The 22,808-nt window shown below is 47.3% G+C and overlaps 1 protein-coding gene across 4 annotated transcripts in view; it reads left to right on the top strand.

Moving 5' to 3' along the window:
* The first annotated feature begins 3,373 nt into the window (after nucleotides 1-3,373).
* The window catches only part of Pax5 (paired box 5), a 180,882-nt gene continuing 161,447 nt past the window's right edge, over nucleotides 3,374-22,808 (top strand). The window contains exons 1-3 of one of the 4 annotated variants that reach the window (XM_070009992.1): nucleotides 3,374-3,866; nucleotides 16,813-16,978; nucleotides 22,304-22,501. In XM_070009992.1, coding sequence (XP_069866093.1) covers nucleotides 3,821-3,866; nucleotides 16,813-16,978; nucleotides 22,304-22,501 — 410 coding nt within the window. In that variant the 5' untranslated portion in view covers nucleotides 3,374-3,820. Of the gene's footprint in view, nucleotides 3,867-10,238; nucleotides 11,276-16,812; nucleotides 16,979-22,303; nucleotides 22,502-22,808 lie in introns of those variants that run through there. The other 3 variants (XM_070009998.1, XM_070009993.1, XM_070010006.1) reach the window with 3 other exon arrangements.

Raw genomic sequence — 22,808 nt, 5'->3', positions numbered from 1 at the left:
ACACCCAGCATGGGCTCCTGCGGCGAGCTCCGGAGCCTGAGTCTCCCCACCGTGGCTCCTCCCAGGGCTCTCACAGAGGGGAGGCCCAGCGGTAGACTGCGGTGGCCCTACCCTAGTTAGAAATCGGGCTGGAGGTCGGAGGTGGGGGGGGGGGGGGGAGGGACTGGACGGGAGGCGGCGGCAAGAGGATCGCCTCGCCGGAACCCAGCCCAGTCTCGGCCTCACCGGCCCTGGACCCCGCGGTGTTTCCTTGCCGAGTCGAAGAACCAGACGTTGGCCCTTCGCCTCACGAGGTCGGCCTCCCCTCCACCCCCCTTGAGTGGCAAAGACTTCGCTGGAAGGAAGCTCGCAGCGTGCCTAGGCCAAACCCTTCTGCGTCTCTTTTCTTTTCCTGTCACTTTCTGTTCTCTGTTTCAGCTTTCTCTCTCTTACAGCTGCTAGCGTGTGTCAGAGGCCTGGAGGAGCCTCTGTCCCAGCCCCTTTCCTGGGCCTCAGTTTGTCTAGAGCGACAGTCGTGACTCTGCGGTTCCATGTTTCTTCCTTCATCTATAGATTGTCCTCTTATTTCCATGCCGACTTAGCTAGTTTGTCTCTCTGCCCATACATCCACCTCTCCTTTTCTCCCTAATGTAGCATTTAAACAGAGGTGTGTGAAGATTGGTGTGTTGTCTGGGCAACGTGGACAGAAAGGATGCCTTATGTTGTCTCTGGAACATTTCTGGTCACTACAATTTGGTTTCCCCTTGACGCAGTACCAGAAGTGGTTCCGCCTGGCCAGGCCGCGGTTGCCACGGAGCGGGCTCCCTCTACCCTCCGGCTGCGTCTGCTTGTGTTCGGGTGTGAACACATGTATGCTTGCAAACCAGACTTTCGGGCAAGGGAAAAGAGAAAGAGACAGAGAGAATCAGACATCTAGAAGCCGATCCGACCGGCACCTAAACTCCTCGCGTCCTGTCACTTGCTACAGACCTCTAAGGACCGCAGCATCAGTTCCGTGTTCTCCGAAGTGGTTTGATTTGTCACCTGTTCTACGAGTGGGGATTCGCCTCTGGTCCCAGGGCTGTTGGAGTCGGGGAATTCGGAAGCATATGGGGACCAGGCGAAAGAAGACGGGGTATAGATAGATTGGACAAATGGATCACTGCTAGGCCCGGGTACCTGGTGAAGGGACTCTGAATTCTGACCGAAATACTAGAACAGCAGGCCCCGCAGGGTTGTAACTAGAATTGGGCGCCCCCTCGGAAACACACATTTGTTTTGCGCAGGTTTCAGAGCGCATGGAGTGCTAATTCTGTGCTGCCGGTGCCGTGGGCGAGTATTCCCGAGCATGGTTTGCCCTGCCTAGTGGCGGGCCAGAACGAAGTGGTGGCCATTGTCCCTAGCTTTAATCCCAAAGCCCCTCACAAAGCCAAAATGTACAAAGCAAAATTCACCAAAACATCTCACAACATCAAAAGTAAAGCTAACATACGAAGACAAACATACGAAGCCAGGAACCTCCGTCTATAAGTATAGCTCATTAAAAAAAAAACCAAACTGAAGTAAACAAAACAAACTCAAAATTCAACGATGCAGCACACAGGACACCTACAAGAGGATCAAAAGATACCCAAACATCCTGTAGAAGAAAATCTCTTACAAAAGACACACAAAAAGGCAATTTACAAAGTATAAAACTTCCACACAAAATGTAAAAAAAAAAAACAAAAAACCTCCTAAGACAGAGAGCAAAACCCAACCAACAACTTGAGACTCAGAGCTAAAAAAACAAATCAAAACTCACTGAAATCAGTTCCACAAACGAACACCCAAAACACTGGAAACACCCGAAACAAAAGACTGTCTCACAGATTATGGAACGAAAACTCACAGAAAACAAACAAAAACAAAACCCCCAAATAGGAAAAAGAAAAACAAAAAGCTAACAACTTCCTCCTCCAGCTTGGGGCTGGGGAGGGAACGTCAATTCAGAAGGGCTTTTGATCCCCCGGCCCCGCCAGGCCGCTGCTCCTCGGAGAGGCCTCCCGCACCGCGAGGCGAGAGCGCGGGAAGCCGGAGCTGCGGCGAGGCTGCGGCGGGAGAGTCCAACGCTCGGAGATTGCCAAAAATCAAGCCACGAAGTAGGGACCCCGGACCCACAAGCGGCAAAGAGGAGGCGGCGCAGGGGGATTGCACAAACCACTTGGTGGGGAGAAAGGGGGGGGGGCGCCGGGGAATCTGCAGCCAGGTTTCCGATCCTGTTGAAATCTGCTCAGCAAATACGCGATGTCCGGTTCCCACTGTCCCCCAACCCCCCTTTCATCGAACCTTAGCCTCCCCTTTTTCTAGATTGTGGCCCAGCCTCGTGACTATCCCCCCCCACTCCAAAAAAAAAACACAAAAAAAAACAAACACTCTCTGAGGCCGATTCACTCTCCCAAACTGCCATTGTCCGGTGGGCCAAGAGTCCTCCTGCGGGCACTTCCCCCGCCCTGGAGATCTTTTCCCTTTGCGACCACCCCGCAGCAGGGCCCCACAGTCTCCCAGTGGCCAGGCGGAGCAGCTGGATTGGGGACTGGGGAGAAGGGAAAGGAGGGGAGTCTTGAGACTGGGCCGAAGAGGATGGGTCAGACACGCCACACTTCTGCCCTATCTCTTTCAATTCTATTTCCCCTCCAGAATCAAGTCCCAGAGGCTCGGAGATACTGCCACATCTCCTGGCCTCTGAGCCATGGGATTCCATTTATGGGCTGGGGTAAGGGTGTCCAGAACTCCTGCCAAATATCCAGGAGTTACCTGAGATGGTTCTGCTCTGCCTGAGTGCCCCAAATCGCGGGCCTGAATTTTAGGAAGAGCGTTTTACAGCTTAACCTCTCAGCACCAGGGTGGAAAGGGTCACCCTAAGGTGGAGGGGGGAGTTTCTGGACCTGGAGGCTGAGTGGGGCCTGGAGAATTTCGGGATCTAGCGCTGCCTCGGAGACAGGGGCCCAGAAATTGAAGCTTCAGATACAACCGAGCCCAGGGAGGATGGCTGAGAACTTTGGAGGCTGGCGCCGCCCTAGGGGTGGATCTGGCCATGCTGGAACTTCCCTTCTGTGCCAGGCAACACACACTTCAAAACCACCTCTTTGGCAGAGTGGCTAATTTCTTTCAAAGCAAACCCCTGGCCTTTACACGTGAAAGGGGTCGCCAGTCCCGAGCACAACGCAGACCCGCCCAGGAGCAGGTTTGGTGGAAGGTGCAACTTGGAGGCCCCAGCTAGCCTAGGCTGGATTTTTAGGCTTCAGTCTGGTCCTTCCCGTAGAAAGCGCAGACTTCTAGCGCCGGGCGCAGCCTGAAGCCTTCCTTCCCTCCCCCCACCCCCTATAAAAGTGTTGGGCTGCGCGGTGAAGGCGCTGCTGCCGCTCTCCCGGCCTCTGGCACTGCTCCGGCCCGGCCCGGTCCGTCCCGTCTGGCATGCTGAGCAGGCCCGGCCGCGCAGCGTGGACACCTTTTCCCGAGTCCGAGCGGGCAGTGCGGGGCGGCGCGCTGGGGGCGCGGCGTGTCTGGGGACATCTTGTGATGTTGGCGAGAACAGGACATGATCTCACATGGCGAGAAGCTCTTTAGTTCCTTAATCATTTCACGGTGCCTTCGGACGCTTTTTTTCCACCTAAAACGTTTAGTTTCAGCTCAGTGATCAGCTACCCCAGCTCGGCGGGGGAGCGGAAGGCTTGAATTATTCCGACCTGTGAGCCGCCCCTGGCACCAAAAAAAAAAAAAAAAAAAAAAAAAAAAAGGCACAAAAAAGTGGAAACTTTTTTTCTCCCCCGTCCATTCCATCAAGTCCTGAAATATCAAAATGGATTTAGAGAAAAATTATCCAACTCCTCGGACCGGCAGGACAGGTAGGACTGCGATGCGATACTGGCTCTAGACCTGTTAACTCTGGGACACCGCCCGGCCTGGGCGCCAACTCAAAGCAACCATAGAAGAGAAGGGGAGAAGCCTTTATTTTCTCTGGGACTGACCGATTGTTTATTTGTAGCTTGTTTGTATGTCTTTTTGCCCATCTGTTCACATCAGTCCAAGTATCTTTAAGTTTGCCTGTTTTCTTTTTTTTTTTTTTCTGTTTCTAATTGTTTGTCTTGGCATTTATCTAAAACTACAAGTTTGGATCTGTGTGTTTACATATAGAGTTCAGTGTGTATATGAGTGACATGGAGTTTGTTTGTCCCTATAAAAGTATTTTCAAAATGTCAGAGTATTTATCTAAGAGTCTGTGTGCCTGTATTTTTACTCCTGGTGTAGTAGTGTATGTTTATTACTGTTTGTACATATGTTTTTCTAAGTATATAAATGTGTCTCAAGGTTGTGTTTTTTCCTTTTTAAAAATTGTTATTATAAAGGTGATGTACAGAGAGGTTACAGTTACATAAGTCAGATAAAGAGTACATTTCTTTTTGGACAATGTTACCCCTTCCTTCTGTCTCAGTTTTTCCTTCCCGTCTACAACCACAAGTTGTATAGTTCATTTTCAATGTAATATGTGTATATAATTTTGGTAAGTGTCAGTGTACCTCTATTGCTTTGATGATCTGTTCATCTGTTGAATCTCAGGTGATTCTAAAAGTAAGAGATGATTACTCTGACTCCTCTAGTTTTTGCTGTCAACAGCTGTCCAGTGTGTACGTGCCAATACACACAAAAATAACTGTCTCTAAGCATAGACATAGGGTTGGAGGCTATGGCATCTACTATGTGAAGTATGGGCAATCAGTCCCAGGTCTGATTTTGTTGAAAGAAAGAGGAGTGAAAGTGTAGATTCAAGATAAGTAGGCCCTCAGTGTACAGTGTGTACTCTTTGGGCACTGTTAACCTAGCTTTAGTATACATGGGTCTTCTTTGGCAGGTGAGAATGGGAAGCTTCTGGACCACTGGACATTTCTAGAATCCTCCTAGCCTGACTTTGCTTTCCCTTGGACTAAGCTCTGACACAGGTGTATGTATGTGTGTGTGCACATGCGCGTGTGTGTGTGTGCACAGATTTCATCCTGTGGGTACCGCTTCAATGGTGGAAAGCACAAGTGGGTGGATGTAAGTGTCTCACGTAGGCATCTAGCTGGGATGACTGCATGTACTTAGGCCCCGTTGGCATAGTGCTTCTGTCTCCCAGAGGCCCAGGCACAATGTAGCAAGGTACATTTATGTGCTAGGGGCAGTAAACCTCTGCCCTAAAGCCTTAGCTGGTATGTGGGCCTCTTTCAGTTCTTAGGCCATGGGTCCAACCTCTACACAAATGTATGTCCCAGCAATTTCTGTAAGAACCTCTCTTCCCAATCCCTAGGCTATCGATAAGCTACTGCTTTTACTCCTGCCTCAATAAAGGTTAAAGAAATGATACACCAAACTCAGGCCAACTCCCTGGATAATGATGTGTGTCCAAAAGTGTTGACTGAAGAGAAGTGAGGGCAGGAATGGAAAGAAAACTGCCTGGATGAGAGTTCAGAAAAAGGAACATGGAAACCCTCTCTTCTCCATCCATATTTCCCAGGCAGCCTCCCTTTCTCCAGGTAATGAACTCTACAGTAGTAGGGACACCTAGAGGTGCCTGCCTCTGGCACTAGGGCTTGTATATGTGTTGTAAATGGATTGGAGGCATGTGAGGATCAGGAGGTCTGTGGGGCCCACTGCAGTCTTTCCCAACAAGCTGTCTATGAAGAATGTAATTCATGGCGGTCGATGGGCTCTTTGATTAGTTCAATCGCCTGGATAATCGTTTAATCAATAAAGCGATTCATTCCTCCAAGCTGCTGGACTGGGTGGGGTTTGTGTAGTGGGTACCCCAGAGGGGTTAAAGCTTAAAATCCTGAAAGCCACATCCCTTCCTCACCAATGGGTTTGGGGTAAGAGATTTCTTCTCTGGCAGCAACTGGGGTGATATTATCCTTTGGCTAGTTAGCACAGGCCTAAGGTAGGCCTGAGGAAAAAGAGGGAGGAGACTGAGGAACTTTCTGAGCTGAGGTTCAAAGGTGTGTCCAGGTCTAATTTCTGTAAGGGCTCCTCCTATATCTCAAGTTCTAGGCCTTCTAGACCTCCCCTTTCTTCCTTCAGAGCTGCATTCCATTTCTTCCTCCTACCTCAGCTTCCTCTCCTATATAATGTTGAGGATATGTCCTAGCTCTAAGTCCTAGGTTAGCATCCAGCAAGGAGCAGCTTAATGATCTTCAATCCCTGGTCTCTTCTTTCTAGTATGGAAGAAGAATTTAAAGCATAAAGATCATAATACAGGACTTGTGACAGCAATAGATCTGGAAGGCAACCTCTCTACCCTTAGCCTTCTGACTCCTTTTAGAAGAGGACATAGATTCCCTCCTTCCTCCTTGGATTTCATCTCAGAAAAACTCCATTTTGGCAAGCTACTTGAGGTTGGAGCCCTTGAGCCCCTAGTCTAGAGAGACCTGGAAGGGCTGTACACTTTCCCTTTGGGCACTGGCATTAAGTCTCTGAGATCTACAATGAGCCCAGCTGGGGAGGGATGATAATACTTTCCATCCAAGGAACTTTTCTAACAAAACACTGGGAAGTAGCTTCTCAGATGTACAGGATACTGAGGCCTTAGGAGACAGACTACCCAGTCTTATGTCTTTGAGAGAGAGCGAGCGAGCGAGAGGTAGTTTGTTCTAGTGCTCTTGCTCTGCAAGAGCAAGCTGGTAACAATAATAAACACCAGCATAGCTTACTGCTCTTGGAAAAAAATCTAACTTCTGCCCTTATCCATCTCTTTCTCTCCCCTTTCAATGACTGCAACCAACCTAGGCTAAGTAGCATATGAACCTGATGCAGGTGTAGGAATCATAGGAATTTTGAAACCTGTAATCACAAGTCAATTACCTTTCCATATATATATATATATATATATATATATATATATATACACTATATCTAACTATATAGTTTTTTATATAGCTATATATATATGAGCAAGAATGGGTGAACGTGTGTGTGCCTGTTAGATTAACAATACCAGGTTAGCTATCTGGTTAGGATAGGGATTCCAAAGGCATATCTAATCTTTCCTGCAGAGCAACCTGTTTGGGTACTGGTAAAGCCTCACTTTGAGAGAAGAAAGAGCAGGAAAACGGGCTAGACTTGGGCTGCTGGAGTGGATCTCAGGCTCACAGAACACTACAGCAGGTCCAGAATTCTGGTTACCCTGTGCGCAAGCAGGAGTGACGGTGAGGATGAATTCTGATTATAGACTTAGGTGAAAATGTCAGAACTGCTCAAATATTTGAAATCAAAATGGGCTTTCTTCCAAAGGCAAAAATCATCTAAAATAATTCTATTTGCACAAATTAAGCTTTCTTTCTGGGCTTCTTGGTCCTTTGTGCCTAGTACAGGGCCTGGCCCAACGCTCTGCCATTTTTGCCCACAGCGAGGTTAGATCTCAGGGAGTGGAGCGTGCCTGCTAATCTTTCCAGATTCCTAAAGGCAGCGGAAGAGCACAGAGAGGCCGATCTGAGATGCAGAAGCCCATTTCGGCCAGGGAATAGCTGTGAAATCTCGGGGTAGTCACCTAACCTCTCTGGATCGCTGTTTTGTGGCCTGTGAGATTCATCTTCGTGGTCGCCATATCAGGTCTCTTAGCTCCTTTTGAAGTTCCGGAAGGTCAACCCACTCCTGGGACAGAGAATTACCCCCCCCACTCCCGCCCACGCCCACAGGAAAGTCTCCTTGCGGTGCCGGGTACAACTTCAAGCGGGAGGGAGCTGCTTTCTGCAAACAGACTAGGGAGCCAAAAGCAGAAGCCGTGTAGAAGCTGAACACCTACTGTGTGAAAGGGAAGACCCGAGTTTCTGAGCTACTCCTCTTCGGATAATAATATCAGCAGCTTTATCCCATCCTCAAAGTGTTGGAGGATTCTATCCATGCCTGACAGGACAACCGATTTCTGCAAGCACTTCAGGTTCTTTTATGTGGGAGCATCCTTCTTTATTTCACTCTAACACCAAGCCATCGCTAGAAGTGGTAATTCTGAGAAAGATTTTCATTCCTCAGCCTTGGCTTGTTTTGTGTATGACTTTAGACAAGTTAAAGTCTGCCTCCTAGCCTTAGGTCGTGCATTTATAAAATGGGGAAACTATAGTTTGAGACCCTTTAGCTCAAGTCTCTAGATCTGTATGTGCAGAGCCAGAGGTACAGGCAACGACAGTCTGCTTCTTTTAGGGTATCCTTACACCTCAATTTCTTGAGTTGGAATGGAGTCTGGTCTGGGACTCTGAATTCTAGTGATACAAGATCTAGTAGGCACTTCTGAATAAAGCCAGGACTGTATGCCATCCCAGTCTCTCTTCTCATTACACCTCCCTGCTCCAAGGAGGTGTGCAAGATCCTGACAAGGTAGGGGTTCCAGAAAATTGAGAGATAGTGACCTCCCCAGAGCACACCTCAGCATTCTGGGTCCCTAAAGTCAGGGCTTGGCTGTTTCTGCAGCTATGCATAGATATTTAGTAGAGATAGGTATCAGCAGTGGAAACTTGGCTACCTACCAGAGGCAACTGAGACAGCCCCTAAGGGTAGACCCAAGAGTTGACCCAGGATAAAGATGTGAGAGGAAGAGCTAGGACAGAGAGAGGGGAGAGAAGGAAAACTATATAGAGAATAAGCAAGAGAACATCTGGAGGGTCTTCCTGGGATGAGCCTGGGCTCTGTTCTCTTTACAAGCCCTTGCCTGGAACAGACATCTAAGAGACCTTGTTTTGGTGGATTTGTGTTTCATAGAAGAGGATCTTCACTTACAAATTCAAAGTGGTGACTGTCCAGATCACTTGCAGAACTACTGGGGCCTGTATGTTAATTGTCTTTTCTAGAGCAGGATCCTGGCATATAATACCACTCACAGAACCATAGGCTCTTAAAGAGTAGCAGACACACTTCCTTTTAAGATTTAACTTACTTTAAGATCTTGGTCTGGGAGCTTTTACACTGCTGACCAAAGACCTCTTCTGAGTTAGGAGAATTTTGCCAGAAATTCACCCATTTAAACACACACACACACACACACACACACACACACACACACACACACACACAGAAGTACAGGAACTTCTCACATAAGAAAATGTCAGGTTTTCCTAACAATTGGAAGCTACAGCATTTGGGCATGGCATCACTTTGTTGATAGAAGAGACGGCCTAGCCACCCATTTTTCAGGGACTCTCGTTAGCCCTGCATAGTACTGGGTTCATTCAGTTTTCCAAGAGGCCTTGTGACAGGTTCAGAATAGTTACTGTTAACAGAAGCTTTAAACTGCAACATCACCAGTCTCCAAGGCATCTGGCAGCTCCCCGAGGCTGGCAAGAAGGCCCAAATCTAGGAGCTCTAGTAGCCTGGAGCCTTGTCTCAAAAGCTCAGCTACACTCTTTGCCAAGGAGCCTTTTCATTATTGACCTTAACGGCATATGTAATATCCTTTCAAACCGTCTGAAGAATTAAGGTCCTTGAGGATAGATACTTGATAAGACTAGGAAACGTTTGCTCTGGATGGAGTGCATCAAAACAAGGCTCCTTGACCTAACTGTGCCCACTTTACAGATGAGGAAAGGGAGGTTAGAACTGGCAGGTATATTCCCACTACAAGTCCATTACTTAGAGTGAAAGCAGGATCTCTACTACGCTCCATGTTTTCCTCCAACATTCCTGAATGTGGGCTTTTTTTTGGTCGGAACCAAAAAAAATTTTTTTTTCCTTCTGAAGATTATTACCCTACCTTAACCTCCATCCCTTCTAGGCTGCCCCCAATCCCGCAGGGCTTCCCAGAATTCCAACACCGCAGCAGAAAGGTAGGCCCAGCCTGGACCAGCAGCCAGACCCTTTAGGCACCGCGTGGGCCCTCGTTCCCCTCCCCCTCCTCTATCCGCGGTACTCTAGGCCTTGGCCCCACGCGTTTGTCAATGAACGTGGCGCCGCCGCCTGGACCCCGCCCCCTATTCTCTCCCATTGCCCAGGTATCTGCTAATCTGGCGGAGCTCGAGGGTTGTTTAGCCAATAGGGAGGTGTTTCGGGCCAGAACTGGCCGCCGACGTTCTGATTGGCTTGATGGAGCGTGATTGGCAAGTTAGCCCCCGCCCCGCCCCCGCCCCCGCCCGGAGGGAGGCTGAGCCCCGGGCGGCGCTGTCCACACGCAGCGGGTCCTGAAAGCGGCTCCGGGGCGGCGCGGTGGCGCACTGTGCGCGCGGAGCAGGCGGAGGGCTAACGCCGGCGGCGACAGCGGCAGCGCGGGCAGTCAAAGCAGGCAGTGGCTTCTTCTCAGCACCCACCGTCCCGGCGGCCTTGGTGGCGGGGACCTTTCGCTCTGTTCTCGGTCCCTCGCTCCGCCACTGGGGCAGACGCAGCGGCTGTCCCGGAAGAGGCGTCTGGAAGACAGTCCAACAAGACCCCCGAGAGAGGGCAGCGGGGCTCGAAGAGTTGGTAGGCGTGAGGCACAGAGCCAGGCGAGAAGGAGCCGATCGCTGTGGTCCCCATTCGTGGGTCCCAGAGATGGGGGCGCAGTGGGGGCTGCGGGAACTTTGAAGGCATCGGGTACTGGGGTCTGAGGGTTGGAGGCCCTTTGGGGACTCGTGATTCAGCTCTCTCATCAGTGGCGGAAGCCCCTTCGAACCCGCCGCGGCCCCCGAACGGCCAGAGAGGAAGTTCTCTGCAACTTCGTCCGAGACGTCCGAGACGTCGGAGACTGAGAGAAGCAGAGAGAGAAAGGACCTGGTGGAGACCGAGGGGTCGAAGAGCGACCCCAGAGGCACCGAGGCCGCGGAATCAGCCTGGCATCCCGCGGGCCGCGCTGTTCCCTGGGTGAAGCTAAGGGCCGTGTGTTCCGGTGGCCTCCTCCAAGCCCCTTCTATCGGGGGCCGGGGTCTCCCATTCGTCCCGGAGGTGGGCCCCTACGCTATGTCCCCGAAGCCGCGGGCGCCTTGGCCGCAGCTACTCCTGTGTGGGCCGGGAGCCGCCGCTTGAGCCAGCCAGGGAGCGAAGCCAGCCAGAGTTGGGCGCCCGCTCCCAGACGGACTGCGCTGAGCGCCGTTTCCCGCCTCTCCACCCGACTCTCGGCAATCTTCGGCAGGGAGGCTGTGAAAAAGACCCCAAGGCTCCAGCAGTGTTTTCTGAGCTCAGCTCACACGGTGTCCGGCCTGGTGGTGAGGCTCCCTTGCCGCCCTGGGCAGCCCTTTGGCGCCAGGAGGCGGCGGCGTGGGCCGGCCTGGAGTCTGGAGCGCCCCGATGGAAATACACTGTAAGCACGACCCGTTTGCATCCATGCATAGTAAGTAGGCGGCGAGCTCGTTTCTCTCACTCTCCGGCTGGGACCGGGTTGGGGGTATAGGACCCCGGGGAAGGTATCAAGGCCGGGAGGACTCTAGACTTCCGTAGCTGCGTAGACAACTTTACAAAGTGCAGGGCTCCCAGCCAGGGGATGCGGAACGGCGCGCTCGTCCGCTCAAGCCAGAGCCCCTAGTCGGTAAATCCCGCCTCCAGCAACGCGTGGTACAGCCACCGAGCTGCAGTCCTTCCCGGGCTCCCGCAGCGACATCCCAGAGCATCTGGGAGAACCCTGGCTTGAAGAACTCGGCACGGCGCTGGGCACGAAGTTGTAGCAGAGGTCAGTGTGAGTCTCAGAGAGCTCCCCACACCTTAATCCTGGTGGCGCCCCCCTTTTTATTTCCTGCTATGGGACTGATCAAGGCTGGCGCTGGGTGGGAAAGTAGAGCCTTGACCAGTCCCTGCCTGAGTGAAGGAAGAGGTTGAGGGCAAAGAGAAGATCCTGGGTCTAGGGTTTCAAAGGCGTCTTGGAGTGAGAGGGGAATTTGAAAAATCAACGAAATCTCTGTCCCTGCGTGTAGCTTCTGTTCAGGAGGAAGTCAGAACATACAGAGACTCTTAAAGACCCCATAGGGTCTTTCTCTGCAGGATGCCTGAATGGTTTCTGCCATAAAAAGAACAAAACAAAAAAAAAAAGGAAAGAAAGAAAAGAAGGAAGGAAGGAAGGAGGAAAGAAAGAAAGAAAGAGAAAAGCTAATTAGTCACCAGCCAGTTGCCCCTGCCTCCTGGAAGCCTCTGCTTCTGTAGGAGACCGCAAGGGTCATTTCGGTGCTGGCTAGGCCGGCCTGGTTGCCTGACCCGCGGGAATCCTGACACTTCTCCCATTTAACACAGCCTCTGCGAGGGGAGCGCTCCTCTCACGGTGAGTTAACTCCGGATTAGATTCGGAGATTTCAAGGAAATTCCAAGTGGAACGAATTGAGTTTCCTTTCTGTTGACTGTAGAGCCGGCCAGAGGAAGGCGCCAGGCTTTGGCAGCCTCCACTCCCGGATTAGACTTTCTGCGGGTTGTGGGTCAGGGAGTTGCTCCATGTCTAGGAGCCCTTACCAAGCTCGGTTCCTCTCAAAGAGCCGGAATCCAGCTTCCCTAGCTTTGAGTCCCTTATGTAACAAAGGCAGCCGAGACCCGGCTGGAGAGAAGGCAGGCTTCGGCCGAGAATGTCCGTGTTTGCCACCGAAGGACGAGTGGCCTGGCAGCTGGGGAAGAATTGTCTAGGCAGCGAAGACTAGCTGCAGGCAGGTCAGTTTCTCTTTGTGTCAATATCCGAATCGGAGGTAATCCTCCAAAGCTGTGGGGGAGATTCGAGCAGAGAATCCCGCTTGCTCTGGTCCCAACTCAAACGATTCCTCCATTCCTCCCCATTTGGGGCCTGCGCTCAAACGGTTTCCAGTCCACGGTGACCCTCTGTGCCTTCCGCAGCCTTTTCCTGCATAGACCTGGTTCGGAGTCTCTCGCGGAGTGAGGCTGAAAATAAATGATTTGGGGGTAATGCTCTGAGAGGTGGGTAAGCTGTTGGCTCAGCCAGGAAGATACTGGGGGACAAGATGGGGGAGGGCTGGTCCCCATGCTTCACTCCTTGCTGGCAGGAATCTGCAGACTCTTGGCTGCCTTGTGCTGGCCGAAGCTCTGCTGCCCAGTGGTGCCCCAGCTCTTGGGATGATAGCATCAGACTCCATGGTCTCCTGGCTGTGGAGAAGGCAGCTCTTTCCAGGCTTGGGTTAGCCAACTGCTGCTGTCTGTGCTTCCTTGCCCTGGCCTTCAATCTGTCCCCTCATCGGGAAGTGCTCCCTCCTCCCATTTTCAATCTCCCTGGCAGCACAGTGGGGGGCTGGGCCCCAGCCAGCCTAACTTCCAAATCTGGTGCCAACCCTTGGTCTCTCTGGAAGAACCTTGGATTCTGGTGTCCAAAGCTGTTTTCTTACACAATGTAGACAGCTCTGGGCCCTAACTTGCTGGTAATGGGAGTGAGGGAGCACGTAAATCTTGAGAAGTGACTAGGGTAGTAGAGGCTTAGACAAAGTCTCCACCTCTTCATCTTCCTTCCCTAGCCTGGTCGGTTTCCCCCTGTCACCTGTCCTCTCCCTCTTCTCCCATCTTCACCTCTGAGCAGGACAGCTTCTGTAGAGAGCAGATACTTCCAGGAAATGGGCTCCTGAGTTCCAAGGTCCCCCCATCCCCTATTCTAAATCCATCCCCTAGATGTTTCTTTTTCCCAAGCATCTTTACCAGTTAACTATAAAAGTTTTTTTTTTTTTTTGTGCAGCCAATGTCCTATCTGAATATTACTCAAAACCTTACCTGTTTTACAGAATATGATACTGAGGTCAGAGAAACAAAAGGATGGACAAAAGTTCCCATGGGCAAAGCTGAAACTGGTTCTTGAGTTTCTCTGTCAGAAGCAGTGTAGTCTAACCCTATCTGTGCACGCAGCCTGTCCTTGAGTGTCAGCATCTGTCTATGGGTTGGAGAGTCCACTGGGAAGGTTGTATCCTTGCCTTTCCCCTGTACACCTGCTTACATGTCTGTGCCTGTATGTTTTTCTCCTGGTATATCTAGAAGCAATCTCAACAACCATGTGAGTCTTTTAGTTAAATATGCTGCAGAATAAGCACAGACCATCTCCCTAAGACTCTATTCTTAGCCATGGTCTTTGGGGTGTGGGCAGGGCCCCTCCAGGGCAGCATGTCCTTATCAGAACCCGCAGAACATCTGTGGAGGCCAGACCCTTCCACAGCAGAGACATGAAGGTCCCAGGGGCATGCATGATTCAACTCTTCTTCCTTACATTCCCCCCCTCCCCTTAACCACCCCTGCTCAGTGTGCCCTGTATTTCCCTTATATCTGTGAATCTGTTTCCTGGTTTTCAACTGATTTGTTTGCATCTGTCTCTGTAAATTCTAAGCACTCTAGAATGCGTAGCTGAGTTCATATGTTGCTCTGAGTGCTCACCTAGCTGGAGTCCACAGGAAGTAGAGGTAGAGACTTGAATTCTCCAAGGATAAGCAGGGCTGGAGCTGGTGCCTTAGAAAACAAACAAAGGACCCCCATCCATAGAAACCACCTGTCTTCCAGATGCCCCTTTCCATTTCTTGGCCTGTTTTGGCTTCTTATCTACCTGCCTAATCTGCTGTTTCTTTTTTAGGTTCTTTCTCCTTGTCTGTATCATTTAGTTTTGATGCTTTTCCTCTTTGTATATACCTCTCTTTTCTTCTTTCATGTTGCTGTTCTATCTCCTTTCTATCAGACTTTGGACTTCACTTATTTCCGTGGCTTTCTTTAGTCTACAGTGTAAAAACTTCTCACTGTTATCCTTGAAGAGTTCTGTTGGATAGGACTGTGACTGAGTCAAGAGTGCCAGGTGGATTTGAGGGCCTTTCCAGGAAGTTGGGTAAGAATCTCGTAGGACATTATGAATAAAAGTCAACTATGGACATGTGCACCAAGCTCTGCATAAGCATTGGTAGTTTGTCCTTTGTGGTGAAGGAAAGGCAGTTTGGGAATCTTCTGAGACCTAAAGAGACTAGATTCTAGAAAACCTTTGAATTTTGTTTTTTCCCCCTCTTCATGATACAAAGCAGTCCAAATTCACAAATGACTTGCAGCACTGCTATTGGCATTGACATCCTCTAAAAATTGGCATTGTATTTTAGGCATAAAGTCTCAATCATCAGTGGAATAGCAAGCAACTATTGTGGGTGGGCCATGCTGCCTATACTCCCAAGTTATATCAAAAGTGTGCTCTTTCTGCTTTCTTTTCCTGGCCTTTGTTTTTCCAGATGAGTCCATACCAATTTTAATTTTACTTTTTAAAACTTAAAGCCAGCCTGCTCTGGAGAGATTTGTTACCGCCCCCCCGCCCCTTTAATTTTGTTTATTACATGCTCCCAGATCCAGAACAAAGCCTTCCTAAGGCTCTTGACCAGGGTGTCTTTCTGCTTTAGGTAAACTATGTAATTGTGTTTCTGACTTCCAAAATTCCATTTGAAAGATTTTTCTTTTTGTCCCTCTTTCATACCTGAAGTTTTAAAAAGCAATCAAAACTGATTAAAACTCATTTTGAAAATCAGAGGAAAAATTCAGCAGAGAACTGGAACTAAGTAATACAGCTATCTATGAAATTATGTGTCTTCGAATTATGTGTCTTGCAGAATTTGGGAAACTTTAGTGGGTTGCTTGAACAGTTTTAAGGATATAAATGATGCTATGATGATATCATCCCTCAATGTAAAATGTTGTTCACAAACCTGGGTGGTAAGTGAGTCCTGGGGGGAAATAGCTGTGATGAGGTGGCTAGTTTATGTGTTAGAGTGCTGTATGTGTGTGTATGTGTGTGACCGTGGAAGTGGCTTGGCTATCCTTCTAGAGTTCTGTTTCATCCAAGTCAGTCTCAGGTAAGGAGGAGATTTTCCTTCCCCTCCTTGGCCTTTGAGCTGCCAGGAGCTAGGTAAATAAATGCTTGGACTTGGCTCCAATCCTCAGCTATGTCAGTTAGTGGCTGATTAACAGCTACAGGGTCAATAATGTTGCTACATTGTATCACTTTGTTTACTGGTTTCTTTCTTTAAATTACTTGGCTCCCTGTTTTCCCCCTGAAAGGGACATATGAGTAGAAGAGGCACTTTCTCTGACTTTTTTTTTTTCTTTCTTAAAATCTATTCCAGAACCTTAGTAAAATCTGGAACTCAGAAGCTTTCTTTGGCTTCTGTATTCCCCCTCCCATCCACTCAAAATCAACTCAAAGCTGCTTGTCAACTGCAAAACATCCAAAAAATTCCAGGGAAACACCTTTATAACAAATCCTAATGCAGTGAAGTGGAAATGTGCTATATTCAGAAGACCCTTTGACCCATTTCTTTTGTGTGCTCTGAGAGAGCACAGTGGTCAGCTGTATGTTAGCCTCACCTTAAAAGACTTAAAATTGTTTTTTAATTTGCATTTAGGTGATAGTCAGCTTTTGTCTTGGTGCTCTGCAGACACTATTATTATTTTTTTAATCTTTAGTTCTTGGGTTACATTGCTGATTTTCAAACATTTCTTTTGCTGAGCTGAAGGCTTATTAGAATAAACCTTTTCACTCTGAAGATATTTGAAAGAAAAAGGATTTCACCATATTTCCCCTCTCTTTCAATATGCAGTGTTTTAAAACATCATTTTTTCCCCCAGGATCTTCAGCATCATGTAGTTGTAGAGACTGGGGTCTTCATATATTCCATTGTTAAAAAATTTATGAGGAAAATGCTAGTAAATAAAGGCAACATAATATGGTGATCCTCCTATGAATGGCTCAGTTGACTGGCTGCAAATGGACAAAGGCTAAGACTAATGTGAAGAAGTGATTCATGTTGTCTGCACAATTAGACACTAGGCACAAGGCATCTAGCCTTGTGATCAGAGGGGCTTTAGGTGCTCACGGTGGCGCTTCTAATATGTGACTGGTTCTAACCATCCTTCCCCTTGCCTTTTGTTTCTGATCTGTTTCAGGACATGGAGGAGTGAATCAGCTTGGGGGGGTTTTTGTGAATGGACGGCCACTCCCGGATGTAGTCCGCCAAAGGATAGTGGAACTTGCTCATCAAGGTGTCAGGCCCTGCGACATCTCCAGGCAGCTTCGGGTCAGCCATGGTTGTGTCAGCAAAATTCTTGGCAGGTAAAGGCAGGAGCTCTAGGCTTTCCTTGATCTCTAAAATAAAGATCTAAAAGATAGTCCAGCAGCTGTTCCTTATGCCAGTGTCATAGTGAGGGTCATGGCAGCATTTTGTTCCACATACACAGCACTTTAAGGTTTACAAAACCTTTGATATTATCCAATTCAAACTAGCCTTTGGAAACCTCCGTTTCAAGTGAAAGGTGGAATACAGTAACTTGTCAGGAGAGACAGAATATTTTGTGAAAGTCTGGTCAATTATTATGAAGAACCCAAGAGAAAGAGGCTCAGGGGAATTTTCCCTACATATCTTAGGTGAGCTCAGGGTCCAGGCAGGGCTGGGTAGGAAATCCATAAGTTATAAGATCACACAACCAGAATCTCTTCTCCTCAACTCTCCTCTCATCTCCTCTGTTCTTTCTTTCTGTTTTTCTTTTCTTCCCTCCCTCTTTCCCTATCTCCTTTCTTCCTCCCTCCCTCCCTCCCTTCTGATTTTGTGTGTGTGTGTGCGCAAGAAATCAAAACCCAGGACCCTGTGCATGCTAAATAGTTGCTCTACCATTGAACGGCATCTCCAGATCTTGATGTTTGATTTTAATATTTTTAACAAGCACATTTTACTTTTAAAATCCTGTCATCATGTTTGGTTTTGGGTTATCATCAGTCTTATAATGTTGGGATGCGGTATTTTCCTTCTGTGGATTTAGTTTCCTTTGTACTGACAGGCATCCTAAGAATAGATTAAATGAGAGGGGGAAAAAATAGCAACAACAGCAAACACTAACTCTCAAATCTGACATTTGAAAGTTGCCTCTTGACCTGGTGATTTGCTGCAAGCAAAATACTAACAATGATGATTTTCCCAGAGGGCTATATAGCCTTTTAGTGCTTGCATTTATTTTTTCCATAGTTTCAACATGGTCTAGGATGAAGAAACAAATCTACCAAGGTAAAGTGTTTAGAGTGACTGACCCAGGTATATCTGACCTGTCAGTACTTGTGTTGAGATGAAGTCTAAAGGATTCAAGGACCATCAGTATCTCTCTGTAGCCCAAAACACAACTTTTTTTTTTTTTAAGGAGGGAGCATGTGGTGGTGTTTTAATTTGGCCCTGGCAAGCAGGAACATACTTGACTTTAGTGCTTTCTACTATATTCCTCCAGGTCAGACAACAATCTTTGTTCTATAGCTTGCATTCTGGTTTGAGAACAGATGCTTGAATAAAAAACAAACAAACAAATATTTTGAAGTATATCCATGATAGCATGGTTTTCTGTTTGCTCTTTTCCTTTTGCCTGATGGAATTCAAGAGATTCTCTCAGACAGAGGGACTAACGTTGTATGTAGAGCCTTGCTGGAGGCCAAAGGAAGAAGTTTCAGGGCCAGGGTTCTGGCTGCTCATTTAGGTCCTTTGACCTTTGTGTGGATTCATCTTCCTGCCCAGTGCAGGTCACCTCATCCATGGAGGCTGTGGGCTTCACTCCTGTTTTGTACTCTGCAAGCAAATGAGCCCCAGCCAGAGTTCAGGGAGGAACGAAGGAAAACTGCCTGCTCTGGTTATATGGTGGTTTTGGCAGGAAGATAAGAATGACAGGAGCACAAGAGAGTAGTCATCAGGGAGACAGAGAAAAGAGAAAGAGAAAACAAAGGGAAATGAGAATGACTTCAAAAGAGCAATAGAAAGGTAGAGAGATGCAAACAGGACCTAGGGGAGAGAAAAAGAGAAAGAAGAGAAATATTTTAGACTATCTCAGCATTAGACTTCTAGAGTGGAATTGTATCATATATCTTCTTGTGAAGCTTCTGTGTATGAAGGGAGAGGGAGAGAGAGAGAAAGGAAAGAAAGAAGGCCCTTCCTTTGTTTTTTTGCTGAGACATCTTTGCTGAGCCGACATTTTGCTCGCCGTTTGAAATCTTCTCACAGGGGACATCCAAATGACATGTCCTCCTGTTCTGGTGCCCTAGAGGCCTCCAAATCTCCCATGGAGACTGAGGGGAACAGGGACCCTTCCAAGCTCAGCCGGCAGCCTCCCATGGCCCAGAATAGATTTGTCACTAGGTAGAGTGGCACTCGGAAGTTACGTGCCGCTCCGATGCCTGGCCGTTTAAGTTGTCAACAATAAATTGGAATTTCATAGCTCATTATTTTCATAACTAAGAACCACAGTGGACAAAATGTCACTCTAATTAGAACTGCCTTTTAAGAAACAAGTTCAATCCTAAAACAGTGTGACTAGGAATTTCTGAACTGGGGCTGTTTGATCTACTGATTTTTTTTTTTTTTTTTGTCACAGAAGAATTTGATGGACACTTATAAGGTGAGAGTGTGTAGTGCTTGTGGGTTTTCAGAATTTGTGTGTTGAGAGAACCAAGTCCTTGGGGCAGGTAGGTACCCCTACCCCTCAGGAAGGTAGGCAGACTATCAGGAGTATAGTATTCAGTTTAGAACTTGGCACTGCTGATGGGTTGGAAAGGCAGAGCTTGATGCATGTGAGGCTGTTAAGTCCACACAGAGTGCAGCAGTTGTCTTTTCTCACTGGAGTCTAGTTGGGAGGTTCAAATCACTGAAATTGTTACACAGTAAAAAACAAAACATTTTAGTGGGGCTTTTAATTCTCAACCCATGTACTTTATGTAAATGATCTTTATCTTTTCAATGCTTTTCATGAGCTTTCTGCATTTCTGTCTTCAGAATCAAGGAGGGCAAATACTTCTCCATATTATATAAATGGAATAACCAAGGCCTAGAGAGCTCAAGTGAGTCAGCCAAGATCACACAGCCAGTTAGTGTCAGAGCCATTGACAAGCAACTACACTTCTTGACTTCCAAGCTGATGCTCTTTGCACTGAAGGACTCTGTGTTGGTGGCTGCCATTCGCCTTTTGTCTGTGAGCCAGAGGTCTGCACGGCTGTTTTGCAGAGATGAAAGGGTGGTTATTAAGTCTGAATCCTCACTTGACACAGTTGCGGGTTGGGGTTTCGGGAGTGTCAGTGTTGCCTTCTAAGTGCCTGGCCCATGTGTCAGTCAAAAAAAAGACAGAGACTTCTCATGTCAAGCTTGAAGACTCTTACTGTTGGCACTGCTCAGGTGCGATAGGCGGGGAATGCCGCCGAGTGCTGCCACACTCCGGCCATGTGAGCAAGGGACTTCATCCTGCTGCTCTCTTGAGTTGCTGTGTGACTGTAGTACTCTTATTCATATCTAGCACAGGGGTGTTTATGGGGTTGTCACCCCTACACTGAGACTGTCCCTGTCCTAACAGGCTCTCAGGGACTATTGACTCAGTGAGTGAATGAAAGTCGCTTGTGGAAATGTCTGGCAAACAGTCAAGCTCTCTACAGTAGCAAGAATCATAGCTGTTAATTCTTAAAATTTGATAACCAGAGCAGCAGCTTGCTATGTAGCAGGAAGAGTGCTGGCTTTGGGGTTTGAGTTCAAAGCTGTTTCTAGCTGCCAGAACGTGCTGGGTGAGTCACAGAGTCTCCTAGTTATTTATTATTATTTTTCCTTCTGTAAAATCCTGCTGGCCTCAAAGGATTGGTGTGAAGATCAAGATAATCTGAAAGAGAGCTCTGTAAACTTTAGAGTGCTGTGTCTAAATAATGAGTTGTTAGGTTATAGTAAAAATTGACTTTCTATTAGAAAATGAGCGGGACAATTGGAATTTTCAGGGCTTGTGGTGTGCCTGGATTTAGACACTTTCCTAGTTTTTGAGCAAAAAAGGAGGCGGGGATATTTTCTTGGATTAAAAAAAAACCTGTTGTGAGTAATAATTTCTTAGCAAATTACAGAAAATTGCTTTTAGCAATTTTTTTAGGAAGAAGGATACGTTGAGTTTTGCCTTAAGGCCAGAATTTGTAAATGACTCACTCTTCTCAATGAAAAATAGAATTTTCACTTCCACATCACTGCTTCCAAATTATTTCTTCTCTTCTAGAATATTCACTCACTTGGCCTTAACCAGACTTACTCAGGCTGAGAAATTTAGCATCTTTATAAATGTCCCACAGTCTTCTATAGATGTTTCTAGCCATCCAGACTCACCTCATTCCCTTACCTCTCAGAAACACATGTTAGGTTTACAAATTACAAATCATTTAAAAAATGTCTTTTGGTTAAGAAAAAATTCAACTGCATGATAATCTCCTTTGGAAGAGGAAATCAAGAATTCCTCTGTACATATTGAGAAAGACATCCAGTGACGGCTCAGATTCAGAGAGAGAATCAAGTCATTTTTTCTTCCCTGAAATCATCTTTCATGCCACTCTTCTCCCTGGTCTCGGTTTTGCTGTAAAACCCTGACATCCTATTTGCGTTAACGAGGAAAAGCTGATAGCATGGAAATGTCCTTAGAAACAGCCATTTACCTCAGGGGAGGTCCCTGGAAGAGCTGCGGAGACTTGTGGTTGTTTTTTCTGATTGCTTGGGTTTTGACTTCCAATGCATATTTCCCATTAATTCTGGAACCCAATATCCTCTTAATTTTATACCATGGCTATTGTTTTTCTTGTCTGGAAAAATAAGATACATTGTAGGGGACAGTTTCACAAAAGGCTGAGGACTCTAAGGATGAGAAAACTGGTGACTCAAAGACCAAAGACACCTTTTGGGGAAAACTTTGTTTCAAGAGGCTTGGCCACAGTCCAGGCTTGGCCACTTGATCCTGTGTCACCCCAAGGAAACCATTTAACCTCTATAAATCTGGTTTGTACCATAGAGATGTAACTATCTATTTGTTTACTTATTTATTTATCCACTTTACACAAAGCATTTTACGTGCTTTAGAACTGTTGCAGATCAAATGGAAAAACTGACTTGGAAGTTTTCTGTAAATTGTGAACTGGTGAAGAAACATTGAACAATTTTGTTAATATAATTCATCCTGCTACTGTAGTCCTACTAGCCAAGCATGCAATTTAAAAATTTCTGGTAGCACATTAAGAAACGTAAAAAGATCCTGGGCTTAACAACACATACCTATAATCACTGCACCTCTGAGGTGGAGGTAGGAGGATTGTAAGTTTGAGGTGAGCTTAGGAGACCCTGTCTTGAAAAATAAAAAATAAAATAAAAAAGGAAAAGAAAGAAAAGAAAAGTAAAAAGAAGCAGGTATAATTTTGTGCTTTATTTAACTGAATATATAAAAATATCATTTTGAAGTATAACCAATATAAACAGTATTAGTAAAGTATTATTTATTCTTTTTTGTTGTTCTATGTTTTAAAAATCTGATTGTAGTTTCCATTTGATTCAGACTAGCCACGTTTCAAATATTCATCCACTTTGCTGGTTCCTCATGACTAAGTTTCTTTTTCCTTGGGTCCTAGGTATTATGAGACAGGAAGCATCAAGCCTGGGGTGATCGGAGGATCTAAACCAAAGGTTGCCACACCCAAAGTGGTAGAAAAAATTGCTGAGTATAAACGCCAAAATCCTACCATGTTTGCCTGGGAAATCAGGGACCGGCTGCTGGCAGAGCGAGTGTGTGACAATGACACAGTGCCCAGCGTCAGTTCGATCAACAGGTGAGGGTTGGTGCTTGTCCCCGGTGGGGTGGGTGGATCTGGGTGGGGTGGGGGTCTTGTAGGTTCGTTCTGTGGTGCCTTCCTAGAAGATCCAGTTTCTCTCCTTTGCTAAGGTACCTCAGGGGTTAGTGGACAAAAGGGATGCTAATGAGGCCTATTGGCTCTCTGCCATCTTTCTTCTGTTCTTCCAAAGTGGGCAGGACTCATTGGCTCAAGGAGAGAGGAGATCAGTCCTATCTCCTGGTTGCTTGAGAATTTCCTGAGCCCAAAGCCATTCCTTTCACCTTCTAGCTGTGCAGAGCACTTT

Source organism: Dipodomys merriami, unplaced genomic scaffold, assembly GCF_024711535.1.
Source record: "Dipodomys merriami isolate MVZ:Mamm:240054 unplaced genomic scaffold, mDipMer1.0.p SCAF_11, whole genome shotgun sequence".
NCBI classification, from domain to species: domain Eukaryota; kingdom Metazoa; phylum Chordata; class Mammalia; order Rodentia; family Heteromyidae; genus Dipodomys; species Dipodomys merriami.
This window is presented reverse-complemented; position numbering and strand designations above follow the sequence as displayed.